This window comes from Choristoneura fumiferana, chromosome Z, assembly GCF_025370935.1.
Source record: "Choristoneura fumiferana chromosome Z, NRCan_CFum_1, whole genome shotgun sequence".
Lineage (NCBI taxonomy): Eukaryota > Metazoa > Arthropoda > Insecta > Lepidoptera > Tortricidae > Choristoneura > Choristoneura fumiferana.
In genome coordinates, this window is record NC_133472.1 from 22,378,684 (window position 1) to 22,401,018 (window position 22,335).

At 37.5% G+C, this 22,335-nt stretch overlaps 1 protein-coding gene across 1 annotated transcript in view; it reads right to left on the reverse strand.

Annotated features, from left to right (window-relative positions):
- The window catches only part of LOC141433058 (uncharacterized), a gene marked incomplete in the record, with an annotated part of 56,948 nt that overhangs the window by 8,316 nt on the left and 26,297 nt on the right, over positions 1–22,335 (reverse strand). Inside the window, 5 exon segments of the mRNA XM_074095267.1 lie at positions 2,830–2,962; positions 3,441–3,521; positions 6,703–6,825; positions 7,199–7,325; positions 17,310–17,486. Coding sequence (XP_073951368.1) covers positions 2,830–2,962; positions 3,441–3,521; positions 6,703–6,825; positions 7,199–7,325; positions 17,310–17,486 — 641 coding nt within the window.

The following is a 22,335-nucleotide window of genomic DNA, read 5'->3' on the forward strand; positions in this document are numbered from 1 at the left end:
TATAACAGGGTTATTATTTCGAGAGGTTCAATTGTGTTCAGACTCAAATTTTCAGTTATAAAATTAGAAATATATCGTTTATTGTTTTTAAGTTGCTTAAGATATTATCACTGAAACTTGTGGTAAATACATTTTATTCTATTTTATCTTTTTTTCCACAATAACTTAAATTTTCTGCACAAAAGTCAGTTACGTGGTCAGGTTCGGATTATCCCTGACTACTTTGTAGTATTGTAAAAAATACAAGGTATAGAAAAACTTGCTGTTTAAAACATGGATTGAATGTTCATAATATGATATACTTAGGACATTGATAAGACTATTTTTTTCTACATTTCTTGTTGTTCCAAAATACACCATCATTTTCGTAGCCACACTTATTTTAAACAAAAAAAGAGGTCAAACCTCCTGTAAATCCTTTTTTAACTATAAGCAACTTTGAAAATAAGACTGCGTAAATATGACGTATAATGTTTATCGCAAGCCATAATTATTTATCTATAATTAATGTAATAAAGGTTCAAGTTAGATTTGCGTCAAAGATCGAGCGTCATTTTCGTTACGGTTGCGACTTGGTGAGTATTGGGTAAATAAATATAATGTTTTACTGGTGCTGTGTCATTTGCAGTTAAGTTATTCAATATTGATTTCATTTGCTTCAAACCTATAGGATATTTACTGCAGAGCCGCGAAAGTAAGAATTTTTCAATTTCGTGGTCGTCATTTTCGTGGTGCTATGGGCCACGAAACTGATTAAAGACCACGAAAAAGATGATTTGCCCTACAAGTAGAAAAAATACAGAACACTTTTTATAGAATTTTCTGCTTTTTACAGTGTAATCGTTTATGCCGTTATTAATTTAATTGATTTAAATGAAGAATGGTTGACCGTCAACAACATTTGCTCCAGGTGTGGTTATAGGAATTATGACCAGTGCGACGCCAATTTTGTTAACTGGCGAGAGGTTCAAGAATTATTTTGCCCTGAATGTACGTGTGAAATGTATATATCTAAATATTAAAAAAAAACTTCGTCATTTAGAGGAGCATTTTGTTGTGTTGTTTCGTTGTAACATAATTTCGTTCTGGTCTACCGTAGACCTGCACGGGGGGAAGGTATTGAAAGCTGTTTTGGTTTGTGAGTTGAAGTTATTAATCTTACTTTAATTAAATAATTTCTAGATAGTATTTAAAAGGTTACAAAAATGACAATTTGTAGTCGTCATTTTCGTGGTCAAGTTTTTTTTTTTTTTTTTATATAGATATCGATTGTCTATTTCTGTTGATACCTGATTAATTAATTAATGCTTATTCGTTTTCTCATTATGATCGGATTTTCATTCAAATAGTACAACTATAAGATTTGAAAATAAACAAAATGTTCTTTTTCGTGGTCTCAGTGCTCATTTTTGTTACCGTTAAAATTGGATTTTTGCTTTTTTTAACCAAAATAAACTTTATCGATCTCTTATAATATAAAGCATCTTATCGGTACATATCCTTATGTTCAAAATAAAACAGACCACATCAAAATGTGTGTTTTTATTTCTGTAACATTTATCTTACACCTCAAATAATTACCCAACAAAGTTATATTGATGTACATATTTTGCCGCCAAAATATCCTATTTTTCCTGTGCTATTATTACCGTAAAACGGGGTGAATAGAAATCGCGGGGTGCTGAGAAATATTATCGTGATTTTTTTGCATGGCTACAAAAAACACCATGATCACTAAGCGAATTACTTTAGTTTTTAGTATTAAGTTAAATATTTGTTTATTTTGCTTTCAACACTCGATAGTCGTGAAGTTAGTCAGAAGTAGTAAATATTTTAGTGGAAAGAGAGACTTCACCAAGGTAAGAAATAACAGTTCCAAAAACTTTGTTATAATAGTGATTTTAGTGATAATTACAGTGTAGTGGCGTTTTAATCTAGTTACCCGGTCTTTGCAGTATCTAAATAATAAAAAGTTTGAGCGATTTTATTCGTTATCAGGTGTAATGGTACAAATGTAATTTCATAACCATTTCGGTAAGAAACTGAGGTGAATTGACACGGCATACGGAGTGACTAGATACGCTATATGGGGTGATTAGGCACGCTCTTTGGGGTGAGAAAACCAGACAAAGTGGGGTGAAAAATAACGACGGGAGGGTTTAATAGAAATAAATACTTTAGAATTGTCAAAACTTCCCGGCCTCTGCAGTAATGTACTATTATTTTTTTATTCTTTTGACAAGGCCCTATCACCCGCATATTTTTTTTATTTTTTTTTCACAATTATGACAATTCTGACTGATTTCTCTATTCACCCCATATGTCTTGTCTACGGACCCCGTTTTACAGATTTGTATTTTTTTTTTTTAATTTTCGTTATACCAGGAGCAATAAGGCTTATTTTTGTGATGCAAACTTGCAGAACTTGTTAGGGCTCACAAAAGAAAAACAATCTTAGATCCTTTACTATTCAAATTAATTCTTAAAAATAGGTTGGAAGTTCAAAATCGTGTCACCCCTTTTACGGTACCTTGAAATGCTACTTTCGAAACAATAATTAGTTTTATTCTTATTCACGACTTATTATTATTCCGCAGTTCACAATAATGTTGTGTTAATTTGTTTTTTTTTTCATGTTAAGTATTAGTGGGATATGCTAACTTTCTTTTCCATTATGTAATTTTTCCACTTCCCAAGTATATTCAGAACAGTAACAACAAAAAAAAAAATTTTTTTGGCAGATAGCTACCCTATAGCCCTACTTTGGTACCTAGTTATTGTTATAAAGTTTCAATATGCAATGAAATATTAACCCTAAACAAAACTTACCCATAGCAAAATACTGCAGTGATTTAGTTACATAAGTACAATATTTTCGCAATTTGTATTCAACTATTCCTCTGAATATGTAATATACCGCATTGGATGTTACTAATAAGACAGCATCAGTGCCAATTTTTACCTGAAAGTAAAAATACAAATTGTTTGGGTTATTAACACCCTTGAGTCAACGTTCCTAATAACATAAAAACTTTATGATTGTTTTTTTTGGAGTCTTTTTGTATTTTTTATTTCAACTCCAAATTTGTTACTTTTACGGGTATTCCGTGAAACCATATCGAAAATACAAACTGAGACATGGATGCACAGAAAAACCAGAAAAAGAGACCAGCGCTGGGAATCGAACCCAGGTCCTCAGCAATCCGTGCTGCGTGCTATAATCCCTACACCACCGCTGGACAGGAATCTAGACACGAATTTTTCCTATGCATACATATCTCAGGTTGCTTATTTCTACTACGCTACTTATGCAGCAGCACTAGCGACATAAAAACTTCGAACTTCTTTGTATTTTCGATATAAAAACTTTAGCATGTAAAACCTTAAACCTTAGTATGAGCACTTTATTTTAGTTGCTATAATTATTTTTATGGTCAAACCTCTTGTTTACTCCGGGAAGTCAGTATATGCAGCACAGGAGGAGAAGTCATTGATTCAGCCAATAGATCTACATCAGCTTTCTGTTTCAGAACAAATAGATAAAAATAAACATAATTTGATTTTTTTTTTGTTCTTCGTAGAGTATTAATGAAAACTTGAAAGATCCTCATATTGAAAATTATTACAATGGAGAATGGATGAAAATTTTAGAAACGCTTGATTTTTTTTTATCGACAGGAAAACCTTATATAATAAACCTTAAATCTTATATTAAAGTATGAATTGTTTGAGGTGTCCTGATCTCCTTAACAGCCCACCTTTCGAACAAAGTCATTGTATTCTATTGTGCCCGCAACCGCATAATCCTCAGTTTATAATGAATGGAAATATAAGACAAAATAGTTCATTGAATTAACGACTGTATTGTCAGAGCAGAAAGTGCACTTTAAAATAAATAATCGTTAGAGGCTGCTTGTTTACGACACACTCAATTCTTAAAATAAACTCCATTGTAAATATACTCTTTATTTCAATGAACTATTTTATCTTATATGGCTTTGTTCGAAAGGTGGGCTGTTAACGAGATCGGGACGCCTCAAAAAATCGACTAAAACAGAAAAACATCAGATTTTTAAGTAGCATCAATCAATTTAAAAAAAGAATGTATTTTCTTTTCCGCCAAGTTGCGATAGTCAGGTCGGTTACGGGTTGTTCCATAGCCCAGAACAAAAAATAAAAAAAAAAAGCGGTCAAGTGCGAGTGCGAGCGACTCCATACGATCGCGACGCACCTCCGTACAATGTTTTTTTTTTGTAAAATATTCTAATAGAAGCTTTTTTGCAGGCAGTACTTTTTGCCTCTTATTACCAAAGTAGGTAGTCGTCAAGACGAATCAAATGAGAGCAAAATCGATGCGGTCGTGTCGTTTTATTACATAGTTCCTATGGCCAACATCTAACTTCATCATCAGATCAGCTCTACGTCATAATAATATTGCATTGTCATCGGATTTATACATGCATGCAAAATTTCACCTCAATTGGTTGAAGATATCCTCTTCAAATTAAAGTTGAAATGTTAATTCCACCCAAACAAACATAACTAGTTACATTACATTACAAGTTAATAAAAACATATCACCAAAATGTAAGCACTAGGTGCAAGTATTTTGAATAAAAAAAAAAATCCTCATCCTCTTTGGCTGTAGTCCTGTCGGAGGCTGAATAGCGCTTTAGACTCTAGCCATGCGCCACGGCAGAAAAAAAATAGCTGTCAGGTCAGCGCGGTTCATTCGCGGGAAATTCAGCGGACTTCACTTCGTATGTTGTGTAATTAAATAATAAGAAGTTCGACTAGTGTGAATAAATGTTAAACTGTATAATAAACCTTGTAAATAGTGTTAAATACTTAGTATGATTTTTTTAGTGTAAAAAACAATAGGTAAACATAGTGATTATACGGTGTGGATTTGGCGAGCGCTTTATCAAAGTTGGCTTCATTGAGGTTTGTGGTTCATAAGTTGCTTTATTAATTTTGCACAAAAACTAATAAACCACACAATCAGACAATTACTATATTATACTCGTATTATCGACGCTTTTATAAAACATCATTAAAATCGCTAACTTCAAAGGTAAATTCAAAACGAAATAGCTAGTCGTTGCTAGTTAGCAACGGCTAATAACGCCTAGCAACCAAAAAACGCTGAAAAAAACACGTTTCTTGAATGACGACCCCCTTTTATTTGTAACTTTACTTTATTTTTAGTATTTGTTGTTATAGCGGCCACAGTAATACATAATCTGTGAAAATTTCAAGTGTCTAACTTTTACGGCTTAAGAGATAGAGCCCTGTGACAGACGGAGAGACAGACAGACAGACAGACAGTGGAGTCTCATTAATAGGGTCCCGTTGGCACCCTTCGGGTACGGAACCCTAAAAAAAAATTTATTTGTCTTTGACTCGTTCGTTTTCACAGGTGACACTTCTTTACCGGCCCGTATAATACCGACGTGGAAATATGGACCCTGTTTTTCATGTAAACGCCCATAGGAACTGACATGAGTTGCTATGGGCGTATATAATATGAAAAACAGGGTAAGTATTTCCATGTCGGTATTATCCGGGCCGTTAAAGAATGTCACCCGTCAAAACGAACGAGTCAGACACAATTTTTTAAAAAATATTTAAAAGCTTTTATTTTAACTTGTAATGTATAATAATTAATGTATGTATTGTATTTGCGGATCAAAACTTGCAAGTTGAATTTGACCCACTTCCAGTGATCGGCTTGACTTGAAATTTTGCATACTTATGTAAATCTGGTGACAATACAACAATCTGGTAGTGCCATCCTGGTGGTCCAGCCAGGATCGTCTCTGCAGGATGGAACTCCTCATCGGTAAATGGTATTGACTTGAAATTTGGTACGGAAATTTAGTATGGCAATGCAAATACAGTCACAAAAAGTACAGTCAGCAAAAAAAGCTTGTATTAAAAATTAAATATTTAGCAAAAAAACTTATTTTGTTCTGGGCTATGGAACAACCCGTAACCGGACTATCCTAATTTGGCCGTAAAAACACATTTTTTTTATTAATTGATGCTACTTAACAATCTTATAATTTATTATCTGAATTAGAAAGGTTCCTATCGATAAAAAAAGTTTCAAGCGTTTCAAAAATTTTCATCCATTACCCATTGCACGAACATTATATAATACAAAGTGTTTATTAAATAACTGAAAACCAGAAAGTAGTTTGCTCAGAATTGAGAGTAAAATCGATTACACTATCTTTTAAATTGGGTTGTGTTTGTGTTTTATATCTTTTTTTAATGTGCCCATTCTGAAAGTTACCACTGCAACAGGCACCAATTAAATATTTTATACTATTTCGATAATTTAATACTGGCCGTTTTGCTGTCAATGTGTGATTTTCTCCAAAAACGTCAAAGCGCAACTGACAAAAATTAATACAAAATAATCATGAGCAAAACCCACGAATATCATTTAAAATAATGAAGGTATGAAAAAATAAATGAAATCATGTAACTTAAAATAAAAAAAATTTTTGGGGTGTCTGAGGATTTCAGTTATTTAATAAACACCTTGTATTTGAAGGGGAAAATCCTCGCGTTGCGGTTGTCCATAGGTTGCGTGTAATGAGGCTTAGAACTTACGCGTAAGTTCCAAGTCTCAATAAACGCATTCACGATACTAAAGTATCCACGATATTATGTATATCCATTAAGCAATATTACCATGACTGTTTCGACAATTTCTGGGAGCACAACCGAAACATGTGCTTCAAAAGTTAGATAGTATAAATGCATCAAAGCGACAGCGTATACCACGGTTAACATGTAATGCAGGAAAGCTTGTGCCTGTGTAAGTAAAAATAATAATTTACTAAAACACATTAATTAATTATAATGATCAGCTTTATAAACAGACTTAAGTAGGTAAGTGTAGCTATCGTCACAACAGTTTAAGTCATGTAGACGACAACAAGTCATTGACAGCGGATTAAGAAAGTAGGTGCAGTCACCAGCACCAATATCTAACACAACAAGCGTGCATAAATACATATCTGATACGACTCTATTTCTAGGGCCGGAAGGACGTGTCAGATATTTTTGCACGCTCCGCTGTGGCACATATTAATGCTGGTGAATATACACCTACTGTTATTTTTCTCTTCTCTTTTGTGTTCGAAATAAATGGATTATTATATTATTATTATTAACTTTTAAATACCTTCCAAATGTTCCTTTTAAATATTTGATTGCACAGAAGCGATGATAAAAAAAAGTGAAATATTATATACAAATAATAAAAGGATATTTCAAGAAGGCGTGCTTCAAGGAGGTAATCGGTACGATCCCTGTAAATACAGTAAAAATTAAATGTGATAAAATTTACGCAGTGAAACTAGTACAAGTAAATTAAATAAAAATAGATTTTGAATAGGGTTTATTTAAATTTGAATATTTACGATGTGTAAGTGTTGAGCCAAAATAATATAAGACGTTTCAACACGTTAATTGATAACAGTTTTTAATGATTTACGATTATTTACGTTCGATACCATTTGAAGGGTCCAAGAAAGATAACGTATCTCAAAACTTTTAAAAATGAGATTTTTAATGCCAAAATGTAAAGCACGTAACGAATTATTACGAGGGCTTACATCTTTTGTTACAACTGTATTATTATTATTATTTTCTTTTTTTTCATTCTTCTTTCTTATAAAAAGTAAAATACAGAAAAGTACATACAAAATAAAAATATTATAAAAACCTAACCTAATTTGCCGCCGGTAACGGGGCAGGGCCCAAGCTACCGGTGGACAGGGCCGCAGAGTGAGGAACTTCCGGACGATGCGTGCCGTGTCCAGAAGTACCGCCTTCTGTATCTGGCCCTTGATCCAGCCATCTAGCGAGAGTCTCTTGAGATCTTGGTCGAGACTTCGCTATTAGACCGTTTGCCGAAACGACTATCGGGACAATGATCGTCGAGTCAACATCCCACATAGCAGTCACCTCGTGAGCCAAGTCAAGGTAAGTAACTAGTAAGCACCTAGGTAAGTACCTGAGTTTGTCCTTCTCGGCCTTCACGAGGTTCTCGTCATGTGGGATGGTGATGTCGACGAGCACTGCCTGGCGGTTTGATCGATCTGTCAGCACGATATTAGGCTTTTTGGCTACAATAGTCCTATCCGTGATGACAGATCGATCCCAATAGAGTGTGGCACGACCATTTTCGAGAACTGGCGCAGGGACATACCTATATTAATACGGCACCTCAGAGTCTACAAGGCCGTATCAAAGAGCAAGTTGCTGGTGGATAGCAAGATGAGAAAAAACCGGAGATAATATGCCTGAGTGACTCCCCAGGACGGCGGCATGCCCGACAAATGTCGACCGTACCGTCCTTCAGGATATACCTCCAGTAGTTGTTCGTCATGATAACTTCGTCAGCAATTGCACACACTAAACCCTCGGTTTTCCCAAAGAGGTCCCCGAAACGTAACCAGGTCACTGACGCGAGAAGGTCTACATCAGGCCCTATTCGGGCCTTGTAGAACCGCCCGTGTAGCTCCTTGCTTTTCCATAAGTTCTTGCGATCTTCCGTGCTCATTACCATAGGACTGCGCCAATTTTCGTTTGCCAAGGATAGCGGGGTGAGGTGTCTGTCTACTGCCACAAAATTGCGATGCATCCCACACTCATTGTTAAGGAAATAATTCCTAAGGCTGCATACCTCGCGGTGGTGGAGATTTTTGGCATTAAGAAAGCCGCGACCTCCACATTTCCGTGGGATGTACAGCCTCATAACAGACGACCGTGGGTGTAGCATGCGATGGGTGATAAGCAGTAGGCAGCGTTATTATTATTATTATTAACATAACTTTTTTTACTTTAAAAACTTATACACGGAAATAACGCGCGTTGTGTATAACAAGGGGAAAAAATATTATTATGTATGTCACACAAAACATTATAGAGAAACTTCTCATTTAGTATTTCATATTAACATGAGAATGAGTGAATAGGATGATTTCAGGTATTTATTCCAATCACAATCGTGTGACTTGAGGTCGGAGTCCTTGCAACATTTTAAATAGGTAGGTATAGAAACGACTTCGGAGTATGTTGGACCAATTGTCAGTATGTCCAAGAAGTCATAATGTCCAGATGTTATAAAGACCATTAGTCAATTTGTACAAGTGTCAGTAGGTCCAAGGACTCATAATGCTCAGATGTTATAAAGACCATTAGTCAATTTGTACAAGTGTCAGTAGGTCCAAGGACTCATAATGTCCTGATGTTATAAGTTAATGAAAAATACAGTGAATTAATCCTACATTAATAACATGATGCAGTAATATTAGGAAATTCACTTGGATATGAGAGATAATAAGCTGGGAACTCGTTTAGAGCTTTATTTTGGGGTCCTAAATGTTGTCTCAAAAGTCTAATAAAATCTCGTGTCAGCGTCGTAAGTTATTCACGATTATCTCGTTTTTTATAGCTCCAGTGATGTTAACATTTACAACAAAATTGTAGAGCGTTAAATTTGTAACAAATGTGAAGTAAAAATTTTTTCGTACGTGCAACCGTTTTTGAGATAAAAGGCAAAGAGCCCGCAGCGCTCAGCCATACTGACTACTGCAAGGTCAACCGTGTCGAGTCTCAGTGAATAAAACCTTGTATAAAGTTTCAAGTCCCACACAAGACTGACCTCTATGGGCGCGATATTAGCCTACGATTGGTAAGCGCTAACCATCTGTATTACTGATCTTTGTTGGAGTATCTGTGCACTAAAGCTGTTTAGTTTTGATTAGGAAGACTTTTTAACTTTTTTGGTAACTGGATATTACGGCAACTAGACGTTTTAGTAATTTGTTGTTTTGGTAACTGGCAACTAAACATTTTAGCAAATGGGTGATTTATTAACTGGACATTATGGCTACTAGACATTTTAGCAATTGGGTGTTTTGATAACTGGACATAATGACAACTGGGCATTTTAACAATCGGACATTACGTTCTTAACATTTTGACACCTGGACATTCTGACAATTGGCCCGACTACTCCGGAGTCCCTAGCTCGGGTGCACCACTGCGAAATAAATTATAAATGTACTCTTTACTAAGTGCTACTAGCAGGGTAAGTATTCACGTAACGCCCAAGTCCTGTAAGTAAAATTAAAATATAAAAAACCGGCCAAGAGCGTGTAGGATACGCCTAAAATAGGGTTCCGTAGCCATTACGAAAAAATAAGTAATATTTTTCTAAGGATTTCGTATTTTATACGGAATCTTCCAAGTTTAGGTATATTTTACACCTTAGGCTGCTACTTGCTCTTAAACTACTAATAATACTCAAGCAAACTTAGCTGTTATAGTTTTCCTTGAAAGTGATATACTTACTATCATTCTGATTTTTTTCAAAATTTTCCACCTACCGGTTTAGATTTTAGAGGGGGACGCTCGATTTTAATGAAATTTTGCACTTTAAAGTTGAATTTTTTGCAAACAAATCACTGAATCGGAAAATCGTTTTAGCAAACCCTAATGATTTTAAAAGATCTATGCAACGACACCCCACACTACAAGGTTGGATGTGAAAAAAAATCACCCCCACTTTACGTCTATGGGATGCAAGCTAAAAAAATATTTTTTTAAAATTTTTACTGTACCATTTTGTCGGCATAGTTTACATACATATTCATTAAGAATTGTTCCTGTTTCGTCGGATTCCTGTTTCGTCGGAATTATCTATATTTAAAAAAATCTATCATGCAGTACACTAGTATTTACTAGAAAGAAAGATTAATGTTTTTGGAAAGAGCTATTGTGTGATCACGCATCTTTATTATTGGGCAGTAGTCGTAGTATATAAATAAATAAAATAAATAGCATGGGACACTTGACACCAATTGACCTAGTCCCAAACTAAGCAAAGCTTGTACTATGGATACTAGGCAACGCATAAACATACCTATAATAATATAGATAAATACATACTTAAATAAATATTAAACATCCAAGACCCGAGAACAAACATTCGTGTTATTCACACAAATATCTGCCCCGGCCGGGATTCGAACCCAGGACCTCAAGCTTCGTAGTCAGGTGCTCTAACCACTTAGCCATCCGGTCGTCTACTAAATGGCCAAATACTTAAACGGCGACTAAAAAGTTCACACTCAATTTTTCACAACACATCCCTCGCAACACATCCTCGCTCATTATTGGTGGAAACGTTGCATTAAAGGGAACCTAAACGTCACCATAATTATGTAAGTAATAAGTACAAGTAATACGTTTTACATACATTATTAGTTCCCGCTTAGAAGGTTTTATTTAGGCATATTCATATTATCTATTACTGGCCACTTATATACAGTGAACACTTTATCAGCTATTTATTTTTTTATTTATAATTATCATTATGTCATTTGATTGTCAAAGATAGTAACTTTGAAAAGTGTGTGAATGTATTGTGCTATATTTTCTTAAAAATGGATATTGACGAAACCGAAAAACTAGTTTTTATAGACAGTAAGTAAAAGGGGTAGCAGAAAAGTCTTGTTGCGGGGAGGCTACAGATACAATTTCGAAAAACAAAACAAAGGTGGTTCAACTAACTGGAGGTGCTCTAACACAACCGTCTGCTCAACTTCCATTACTTTGAATAAAGATGAGAAGGTGATCAGGGAGCCAAGTCACATCTGTAAACCAGAATTCATGAAGAGAGATCGAAGGCCATCTAAACGTATTGAAACGCAAGGTATGTGAAAACATGGGACCAGTAACGGGGATTTTTGAAGGTTGTGTCCAAGATTTTGTTGATAAATGTGATGCAGATTTTGAGTTTTCGCTCATACCGGACTGGAATAATAAAAAATCGGTTTTATATGATGCGCGAAAGAAAGCTCTCGTGCATAAAAGTGCACATTTAAATAATTAAGTGAGGCGGTCATCCCTGACAAACTTTCAAATGATGTTCTTATATGTAACGATGGCGACGTCGATAAAATTTTGATATTTGCTACGCCATCTGCTTTACAAATTGTATCAGAACATACTGAATATTTCAGTGACGGTACGTTCAAGGCAGCACCACCTCCGTTTTTACAACTTTACACATGGCAAGTAGGTAACTTAAATTAAACATCAGATAGTACATGCTTTGTGCCCGTAGTTTACGCCCTTTTACCTGATAAGCAAGAAAACACGTACAGACGGTTGTTTTCATTATTGAAAAATTAAATTGGCCATGAGATTAAAAAGTTCAAATGCGATTTCGAAATTGCTGCTATCAACGGCTTAAAAGCTGAACATCCGAATGCCGTAGTAACTGGTTGTTACTTCCATTTTTAAAAAACTCTGTGGAAAAAGTCAAAACAGTTAGGCTTGATTGACAGTGAAGAAGGAAGAATGTACACAAAATGATGTACTCGGCTGGCTTTGCTGCCTAAAGAAGAAATACCAGCAGCATATTTAGAAATTCCCAAATCGTTACCTGACGATGCTGCGATGACTCAATTCCACAACTATTTTTTAAACTTCTGGATGAGGAAAATCACCGGTTCAATGATTTCAGTCAACGAAGACGAATTCCGAACTAATAATGCAATTGAGGGATGGAATAACCGATTAAACCACAAAATCCTCAAGAAGCCTTCCCTTTTTTATTCATTCAGTTACTGAGGACCGAAGCTCAGTATCAAGATATTAAAATCAAAAAAATGCAACTACATTCTTCAACCGTACCAACAAAACATAAAGCAAAAGACATGCAAAAATATTACCAAGAAAGAGAAATCGTCGACGACTTTGTCGAAAAAAAAATATCAGTTTTAGATTGTCGAAATAGACTCTGTAGATTAATTTAATTTGTCAGCGGATGACATATCTTTACCGACTCTATTTCATTCAAATTGTTGTTATTGTAAATATTTAGTTTTAAATATTAAATACAAAGTGGAGTCACGGTAATTACATAGTTTCATTTGATATTGAGAATCCGACGAATCAGGAATACGACGAAACGGGAATTCGACGAAACAGGAATCCGACGAAACAGGAATCCGACGAAACAGGAATCCGACGAAACAGGAATCCGACGAAACAGGAACAATTCGTGCAAAAGTTTAAGGCTTTCTAGCATTGATAGTCCCTGAGCAAAGCCGCGGACGGACGGACGGACAGCCAGACAGACATGGCGAAACTATAAGGATTCCGTTTTTGCCATTTTGGCTCCGGAACCCTAAAAACAGCACTCGGGAGGCACCTCGGCCGCGTTCGAATTAAAAAACAACTTATTTAACCTATAACTACAAACTTTAAACATCTAAACTATAAACTAAGCTATAAAATTACTTAAGTACACTAAATTCATCCGCAACATGCTTCGTCATAAAAACTAACCTAAAATCCTCCCTCCGCATCGTACCCGGCTCAAACGTCCCCATAATACCAGCAGCATTACCCCGCTGAATGGCAATGGAGACCTGTTGCACCAAGTACGAGCCAGAGCGAGGGTCGCAGTTTCTATCACGCAATTGACGGCCTAAGTCCCTAAACAATTCACGAGCCTCTGAGCCCTAGGATCCAGCCGTCTCGGCCGTAAACGGCACAAAATCATATGCTGATTCTAAAGCAGAGTATTTAGTGTGCTTCAATTTCGCGGCACTCTCTGCGCAGACCCCGAATACCTCATGGGCTGTCCTAAATGGGATGTAGTAAACGTGCTCATGCAAGTTGCATCCCAAAGAAGATAACGCCCCCTCCGCCATGAAACCGGCGTCAGATCATCCGATCTTTTACCATACGTACGGACGGCTCAATCCTGGGGGTTCCAAAACGCACGGCACATTTTCTGACACCATGGCCCGCAGAACAATCTCATTGATTGAATGATGCGTCGGGAAATGCCTGGCACATTTCTGGCAACAATGCACAATCCTTGGCGCCCAACCTAAGCGCCGCTGTTATCCTCAGAGATTCGTTATCTAACAATAAACCCAGCTAGGGCGAAGGCGCATGCAGCCAAGCACCTGACTCATTTCGTTAGATGGCTTTTAATCGTGCCAAATCAGCCTTGAGAGGTACCCTCCCCAATATCATACCGTTCGCCTTTCTACACAATAATTCATCTCACTGTCTCTGCGCAAAAGGATTTTCAGGACGCTTATTGCCGGGAAACAAAGTTGACTACCTAGCGAGCGCCTCCGAAACAAATGGAACAGTGATATTGCCCCTATCGATGGAAAAAAATGCGAGTTACAAAATCGGCCGTCCCATGCAAAGACGCAAGGAAAGCAATAAGCCCAAGATCCTGAACCGGCGGCGTATTCCTAACCCACCATTACGGATAGGAAGAGCCCCTGAAGCCACTGAGCATTATTCAATCTGACGTGAAGAATAGACTCCACAGTATCGTTTAAGACATCGCCCACTTCCTTGCTCTCAAATGGAAATAACTAGGTAGGAGACGTTCTTAATAAATACGTGATTCGTAACATGGCAAAACAATGACGCAATAAGGTCAAAGAAACGTGGGACGACATACAGCCTGAGCAAAGAGTCGCGAATTGACAAAAGTGCATCTTTTTTTTACCTACAGGGCTGCGCAAATTCGTTCCAGGAAGATAAGAGCTCCCAATAAGGCGAACGATGACTTATCCACCGTTTTGATACCTGGCAACAATGACTTCAGAGCGGTCAAAAATGGATGCGCTATAAAACCACCAGTAAACAGCTCACATTTACTAGGGCTAATCTCTAAACCTATGTCCTTCCATGCTGGTATGAGCCTCTTTAAATTCTCTATAACACCACCTACACTCTCACCAATAGTACCGTCATCAAGATGTCACACATTAACAGGGCTATTTAATGCGACTATGATCTTTTAAAGCGCTAGACTAAAAATTAGATCACCCTGCTGAGCCCCGACCTGCGAAGAAATCAAATAACCTCCAAAGTAAAGATTAGTAGATGCAGAGTAGAGCATAGAGAGACGGCCCAAGATCCAAGACCTCCAACAAAACGTCCCTGTCCACACTATTAGATACATTTTTAATATCAATCTTCACTATGACCAAATCTGTGCCTTCACATGTCCCAGCAAAAGACCGCGTACCAAAACTAATCAGTTTTGGTTGAGTAGAGAGCTAGTTCGACATAGCATCCCTGACAGAGTTACAACCGAGTTTGTCGACAAGACGCCGAATGGCACTGCCCACCACAATCGGTCTGACCTCACCGTCCTTTTTAGACAATGCACTCAAAGAAGCTCCGTACAAATAAACCCTCACCCCTCTAAAAGAAATTATACAATCTAGTAACTGAGTAAACGAGGCCCATTGCCATCCGCAGAAGAAAATAAAGGCTCCGTACAAATAAGGCCTCACCTGTGCGTTAAGCAAACTCCTCAAAAGGAAATTATACAGTCTAGTAACTGAGCAAGCGAGGCCCATTGCCATCCACAAAAGAAGATAATATAAGTTCCTTGAGATGTTGTGGGCGTAACCCGTCCACTCCGGACACAGAGCCGTTATAAAAAGAGCTGATTGCATTTGCAACTTCCGCTGGTGTAACAAAAACACGCGCACTGTTTTGATGTGGCTCCGGGGTAAAGATAAGTGGTCTAGATGGTAACGGATGCTTGTCAACCAACGCCCTCAACGTATTAACTTTCGATGATGCCAAGGAAGAGTCCGACACAAGGACGCGGACAGCAACTCTCAAATCACTTTTGCGTACTTTCGCTTGAATGATTCGATGGGCCAAACCAGATTTACAAGTTCTCTAGTGCTCGGAAAAATACAAAAACCCACACTCGATATTGTCCCTCACCTTAGAAACCAGTGACCTATTCACGACACTCAGGTACACAGCTGAAAATGAAAAAGAAAGTAAAACAAGTCTTCAATTATATGTGTACGTAAGCACTACCTACTTGTCTATGACTTCAGACAATTTTCCCGCAGCAAGATTTCTTCCACCTTTCGGTATACCTTTGTCTAAGAACTCGTACATTTGCCTTTAAGGTAAGTAAATCATCAAGCCTAGCAGCCTGATTCTGTGACGAGTGTGACGCATCCGGTGCAATGCCTGGAACCGCCTGTGATGCAACACCAGCACCAGAGGTTGTTAAGTTAGCCTGACTCTGCACAATATCCCGATGGTTGCGGCTTGTTTATAAACATTGAAACCCCGAGGCACAACCAACCTAGGCGATCCCGGGGAGTAAGGGCACGCAACCTTAGAGGGGCTGCTCATTATTTATCAATACTTCTAAACTAATATTATAAAGAGGTAAAGTTCAGGATTTTGTGAGGTTGTAGGGGATAATTTCTGGATCTTCTGATCCGATTTAGATGAAACTCGGTATAAAGGATAGTTTGAGTCCCGGGGAAAGACATTGCATAGTTTTTATCCTGGAAAATAGCATAGCCGGATGGATAAACGAATTTCGCGTGGGTAACAGCTATTTAAAATAAATTAAAATTTGAACTAAAAACTTATTTTCTGATTTTGATGATGAGAGGAGACCTGTCTGTGGCCAGAAGTGACGACCGGATGGCTAAGTGGTTAGAGCACCTGACTACGAAGCTTGAGGTCCTGGGTTCGAATCCCGGCCGGGGCAGATATTTGTGTGAATAACACGAATGTTTGTTCTCGGGTCTTGGATGTTTAATATGTATTTAAGTATGTATTTATCTATATAAGTATGTTTATCCGTTGCCTAGTATCCATAGTACAAGCTTTGCTTAGTTTGGGACTAGGTCAATTGGTGTCAAGTGTCCCATGATATTTATTTATATTTATTTATTTATTTAAGTGTGGCGTATATAAGCTGGGATGATGATGATGATGATGAACTGATTTTCACTACCACCACTGGCATACTCTCTACTTGCTTGCATGCCTGCTTGCATGCTTGATTGCATGCTTGCTTGTCTCTGACGATGGGGATTTAAACCCAAGGTTCGATTCTACTCGTATAACTGGGTTATTTTTAAACTGCAACTTTTTAAAAATATGACGTTATCTTTTTTTTCATAAAGATTAAATGTAATTTTCAATGTATGGGATACAATACAAAATTGTCAGCACATTGCTAAATGTTTATCTAAGAGATGTCAAATTAATGTCAAAAATTATTTAAAGGCCCCCGTACCAAGACCGCCATGACCGATATTCTATTAAACTTTGATGCTCAATAAATTATCTAAAATCAAGTTAATAGAAAAAGTTCTAAAACAAAAATAGCTTACAATTTAAAGCCCCGTGGTCAGAGACACCCTGTATAGGTATATACTGTATACTATTAAAAATAAACTCACAGGTGGTAAATATATTGAGACAAGTGAAAGTATTCGTTGGTCGTTAGGTCTTCATGGGCCCAAAAATGTGACATTACGGTATTGGTTTTAATTTTCCCAATAAAATCTTCCAGTACATAGCACGAAATATTTATAGTTAAATCAGGAAATAAACGTTGTGGTTTCTGACACCTGTTCACCAATAAAGAACATTTTTAAGTGATAAAAAATGCTGGTTCTACTCTTAGCTCAGTCCAGGCTGGACGATAAGAATAAAAATTAATCTGATTAAACTGAGAAAGTTCTCACTTCGTTCAATTTAAATTGTTACCCACACAACTCATCAAATGTACCTACAGTCGAGTTCATAAACTTGTGAGCAAAAATTTGATCAAAAATATATGAACAAGACTCCACCTAACCGCACCTAATCACAAAAAACCCTACACTTCTTCAGTCTACTCGACCACGGTCACTGCAATATGGTCGAAACGTCGAGGTAAATGTTATGAATGAAAAAAAACGAAAGTTAAAACATCACATTGTGTTTTTTAACACTAATTTCACTAATTACTGTCACGAAAAACTTTCCTATTAACTAACTAAATACATAGATGTTGGTTTTGATCACGTCTTTAGAATCAGTCTACGATCTCATTTAAGAGCGACCTTCACCCATCTGTTTACCGGATAGAAGCTAAGTATTTTATATCAAAGATATGGTGCCGATGACATTAATTAGACGTCATCACGCTGTATATAGGATGATCCCAATTAGTGTTTCGTCATAATTAATCATTTGACAACCTATCAAATAATCAGTACAGGACGTCTAAGTAATTTTTTGGAATTCCCACGGGATTTTTGCAAAATCCCGGAATTTCTTCAACTGCTGTATCTAATTAATTACGCGTGCGAAGCCATATGAAGTACATACATGTATATATGTGGGAATGAGGGTGGATTAATGTTAGAATGATTTGATGTAAACGAGCGACCGAATGACTGAAGACTAATGTGGAGTGAATGAGACGAGCGAATGAGTAAAAGAGTGTGAGTTTTGATCGGGTGAGCCTACGTGCTAGTTGTCTTTTCTGTTTTCATTGTTTTTTTTACGTATTCAGTAGTTTAATTTTTAATAAACTTTTTCTGATTTTATTTCGAAAAGTTTGTTTTCCTTCGCACGATCCCACATTTTTGGGGGCTCGTCCGGGATCAGAAGGAAAAAATTAACTGCGAATACGACGACGAACGTTGTGCTACGTGGTGTAACGAGGCGGTTACATTTCGTGTTACGGCGGTTGCTATTTACGACGGGCGGCCGAAATAACGACGAAGACGAGTTTCTGCTGGCTTCTGAAGTAAGACGGTGGCTTCTGAGCGGCAAGAAACTGCACATCAGCGAGATGCGAGCGGATAAGGTGTATGACGAGGCAGCTAGCGAGGCTCCGAGTGGAGGTGTGGATGAGGCACCGAGACTCAAACTCCGGACGACGACGAATATGACGACGACGACTGCAAGGGCAACGGACGCGATGACGACGTACGACGTTAGTGTTAGCCTGCAGTACATTGACGACCTAGTCAGTAAATTTAGTGCGCAAGATGAGATGTACAGCGTTACTAGATTTATTGACGACATCGAAGAAAACGCGACGATATTTGGGTGGACGCCCTTGCAACGGCTAATTGTTGCTAGGCGCAGCTTAACGGGTACCGCAGCGCTCTGGGTCCAAGCGGAGCGACCGTTTAAATCGTGGGACGATCTAAAGTACGCGCTAAAAGAAGAATTCCATGACACGATCGACATAAAGGCGATACACGAGCTAATGGCGGCGCGTAAAAAGAAGGTAGACGAGAGTTGCCTTGACTACCTACTTACGATGCGCGAGTTGGGCAAAAGAGGAAAAATGCCAGACTATGTGACAATTAAGTATATTGTCGACGGCATCGAAGATACGGAGACGAATAAGACGGTGTTATACGGAGTGACATCCTACGGTGACTTGAAGGACAAACTAAGAATTTACGAAATGATTAAGAGTAAGATGTCAAGTATGCAGTTACAACACGATGACACGACGAAAAACCGGCCCGTAAAGACGTGCTACAGCTGTGAGGAAGAAAACCATAGTATATTTGAAAAAACATCGAACGAATCAGCTGACGAGCATAATGGTGGCGCTGGCGGAAGTCAATCGGCTAATTCGAACGAGAACGAATCGAATGGAACGAACTTATGCGTGCGAGCTAATGCTCGAACGAATGAGTTGGACAACGAATGTGCATGGAATGGAACGACCGGGAACGACATAGACATGGCGGCGAAGATGGCGGCGATGACAGCGACAGACGTCAGATGTCACAAAAATAATGACGTTGACGGTGACAGCAGATCAAGCAGCTGTGAACGAGGTGATCGAACTAGAGATCAAAACATCGATCGAAAGTCGACAAAGATTTTATTGTTTGATCGATGTTCTAACGCGTTTGTGGACTTCGGCAGTGACGTAAATTTGGTGTCGGAGAACTGTAATAAGTTGTTAGGCGTGCCGGGCTACGAAAAGTGCGAACTGTCGTTGACGGGGCTCGGTGCGACCCGTGTTGTGTTTCGCGATGTTGTTCTAGGCCAGGAATTGTTATACGATATGACTGTTATCATGAACGGCAGTCAGGTACACTTGCTAAAGTGTGAAAGTGACCTCCAAGGTCACTTAAAGTTGTTAAAAGTTCAGGCTATGGAAGGTGTAAAGAAATTTTATACCCACTGGTGTGGTGTGAAATTTAAAATGGGTAACGATTCCACAAGTAGGTCGGGATCACAAACAATGCTGGATTGTTACTGGATATGGTTTGTTTTTTTTTCCAGTATTGTTTTTTTTGTCCCTAAGATGTTTATTTTTCTGAGATGTTGTTTTTTTTTGTTTTTGTTTTACAAAAAAAGATGTCTAATTAAGACTGGTTAACTGTTTTCTTTTTATTTGTATAAAATGTAAAGATTTTGTTTATTGCAAATAACGATGGCTACAGCACACATGTTTATGTGGTTAAGATGTACTTAGGTTAAGATGTTTAGATGTTTAAGATGTTTTGTTTAAAGGATGCCTGGGGACAGTCATGTGTGTAGGATGGCCGAATGTGGGAATGAGGGTGGATTAATGTTAGAATGATTTGATGTAAACGAGCGACCGAATGACTGAAGACTAATGTGGAGTGAATGAGACGAGCGAATGAGTAAAAGAGTGTGAGTTACGATCGGGTGAGCCTATGCGCAAGTTGTCTTTTCTGTTTTCATTGTTTCTTTTTCGTATTCACTAGTTTCAATTTTTAATAAACTTTTTCTTATTTAATTTTGAAAAGTTTGTTTCCTTCGCACGATCCCACATATATATAAATGTGTGTAGGTACATCCTACTAATTTTATAAATGCGAAAGTTAGTGAGTGAGTATGTTTGTTACTCCTTCACGCTGAACGGCTGGACGGATTTGGATGAAAATTGGTATGTAGATGGTTGGATATCTGGAATAAAACATAGGCTACTTTATATCCCGATATTCCCATAATAACAACCGCTGAGCTTAAAGTAATGAAATTCGAGATGGTGTTTTTAATGCAACGTCAATGAAAAGCACGATAATTTTCAGGAATTCCCACGGGAATTTTGTAAAATCCCAGAAATCAATTAAACCGCTGTATCTAATGATTTACACGAGCGATGAGATCAGCATTTTTAAACTAAATAATAACTTGCATGCTTGCAAGCTTGCTTGCATGCTTGCTTGCACGCTTGCTTGCATGCTTGCTTGCATGCTTGCTTGCATTTTTGAGTACATCCTTGAATACATGTTTGAATGCATGCTTGCTTCCATTCTGGGGGTGCCGTTCACTCGTCATAAAAACTTTTAGCATAATTTCATTTTACTACGTTCAAGAATCATAATATTCATTTAGCATAAAAACTGATTTCATATTATTACCGAGCATAGGCTTTAAATAATATAACATTCATTAGTCATAACAACAATTGCTATAATGCTTATATTCAATAATTTCATTTCGAATATTCGGTTAATCATATAATTATTAAAAATCTATAACAACATTTAGAATTAAGATTGTACGGTATAAAACCATGCGTGCCAAATGCAAAAAACATTTGATTTGTGCGAGCGAGCGAAGCGAGCGAGCAAGATGGTTCGGAGCAGAAGCGACTCGGACAGATTAGGTTCAGAAGAAGGCTAAGGCGCCTTTAGCCTTCGATGTTAGGTTTTTTTTTATAGCAGCCCGGATAAAATTGCTCCACAAATGATCTTTGCTGTTGGATTTATGCCAGGTGTTTTATACTCTTCGATCATTATCCTCGATGTTTGTATAAAAATTGTGTATTATGAACTTTGATTAATTATGCGGTATGACTATTGTACAGTACTTTAATATGCATAAAACAATTATGCTAATTGAATAATATAATTTGACAAATTCGGCAATTTGTTTATATGCATATTGTTTTTATACGTTCTCAATATTTCGACAGATTGAAATTCTGATATTTGTGTTATGTGAAATGAAAATTCGCAAATCGTTCTTATGACAAACATTACACCCCCCATTCTGGCTTGCATTCTGGCTTGCATGCATTATTTGCCTATATGGTTGCTTGCACGCTTAAATGCATGCTTGCTTGAGAGCTTGGTTAGATGCTTGCTTGAGAGCTTGGTTAGATGCTTGCTTACGTGCTTGCATGCGTGCTTTCCTACATGCTCACTTGCATGCTTGCTTGCATGCTTGCTTACATGTCTGCTGGCATGCTTGCTTGCATGCTTGTTTACATGCTCACTTGCATGCTTGCTTGATTGCTTGCTTCTTTGAAATGTAAATGGTTCACGCGAGCGAAATATGCTCACTTGCAAGACAGCTTGCCTAGATGTTTGCTTGCATGCTTGCGTGCATGCTTGCTTGTTTGCGTGATTGCTTAATTGCTTGCTTCTTTGAACCTGTTTTTGGTTTACGCGAGCGAAGCTGCGGGAAAAATCTATATATATATTT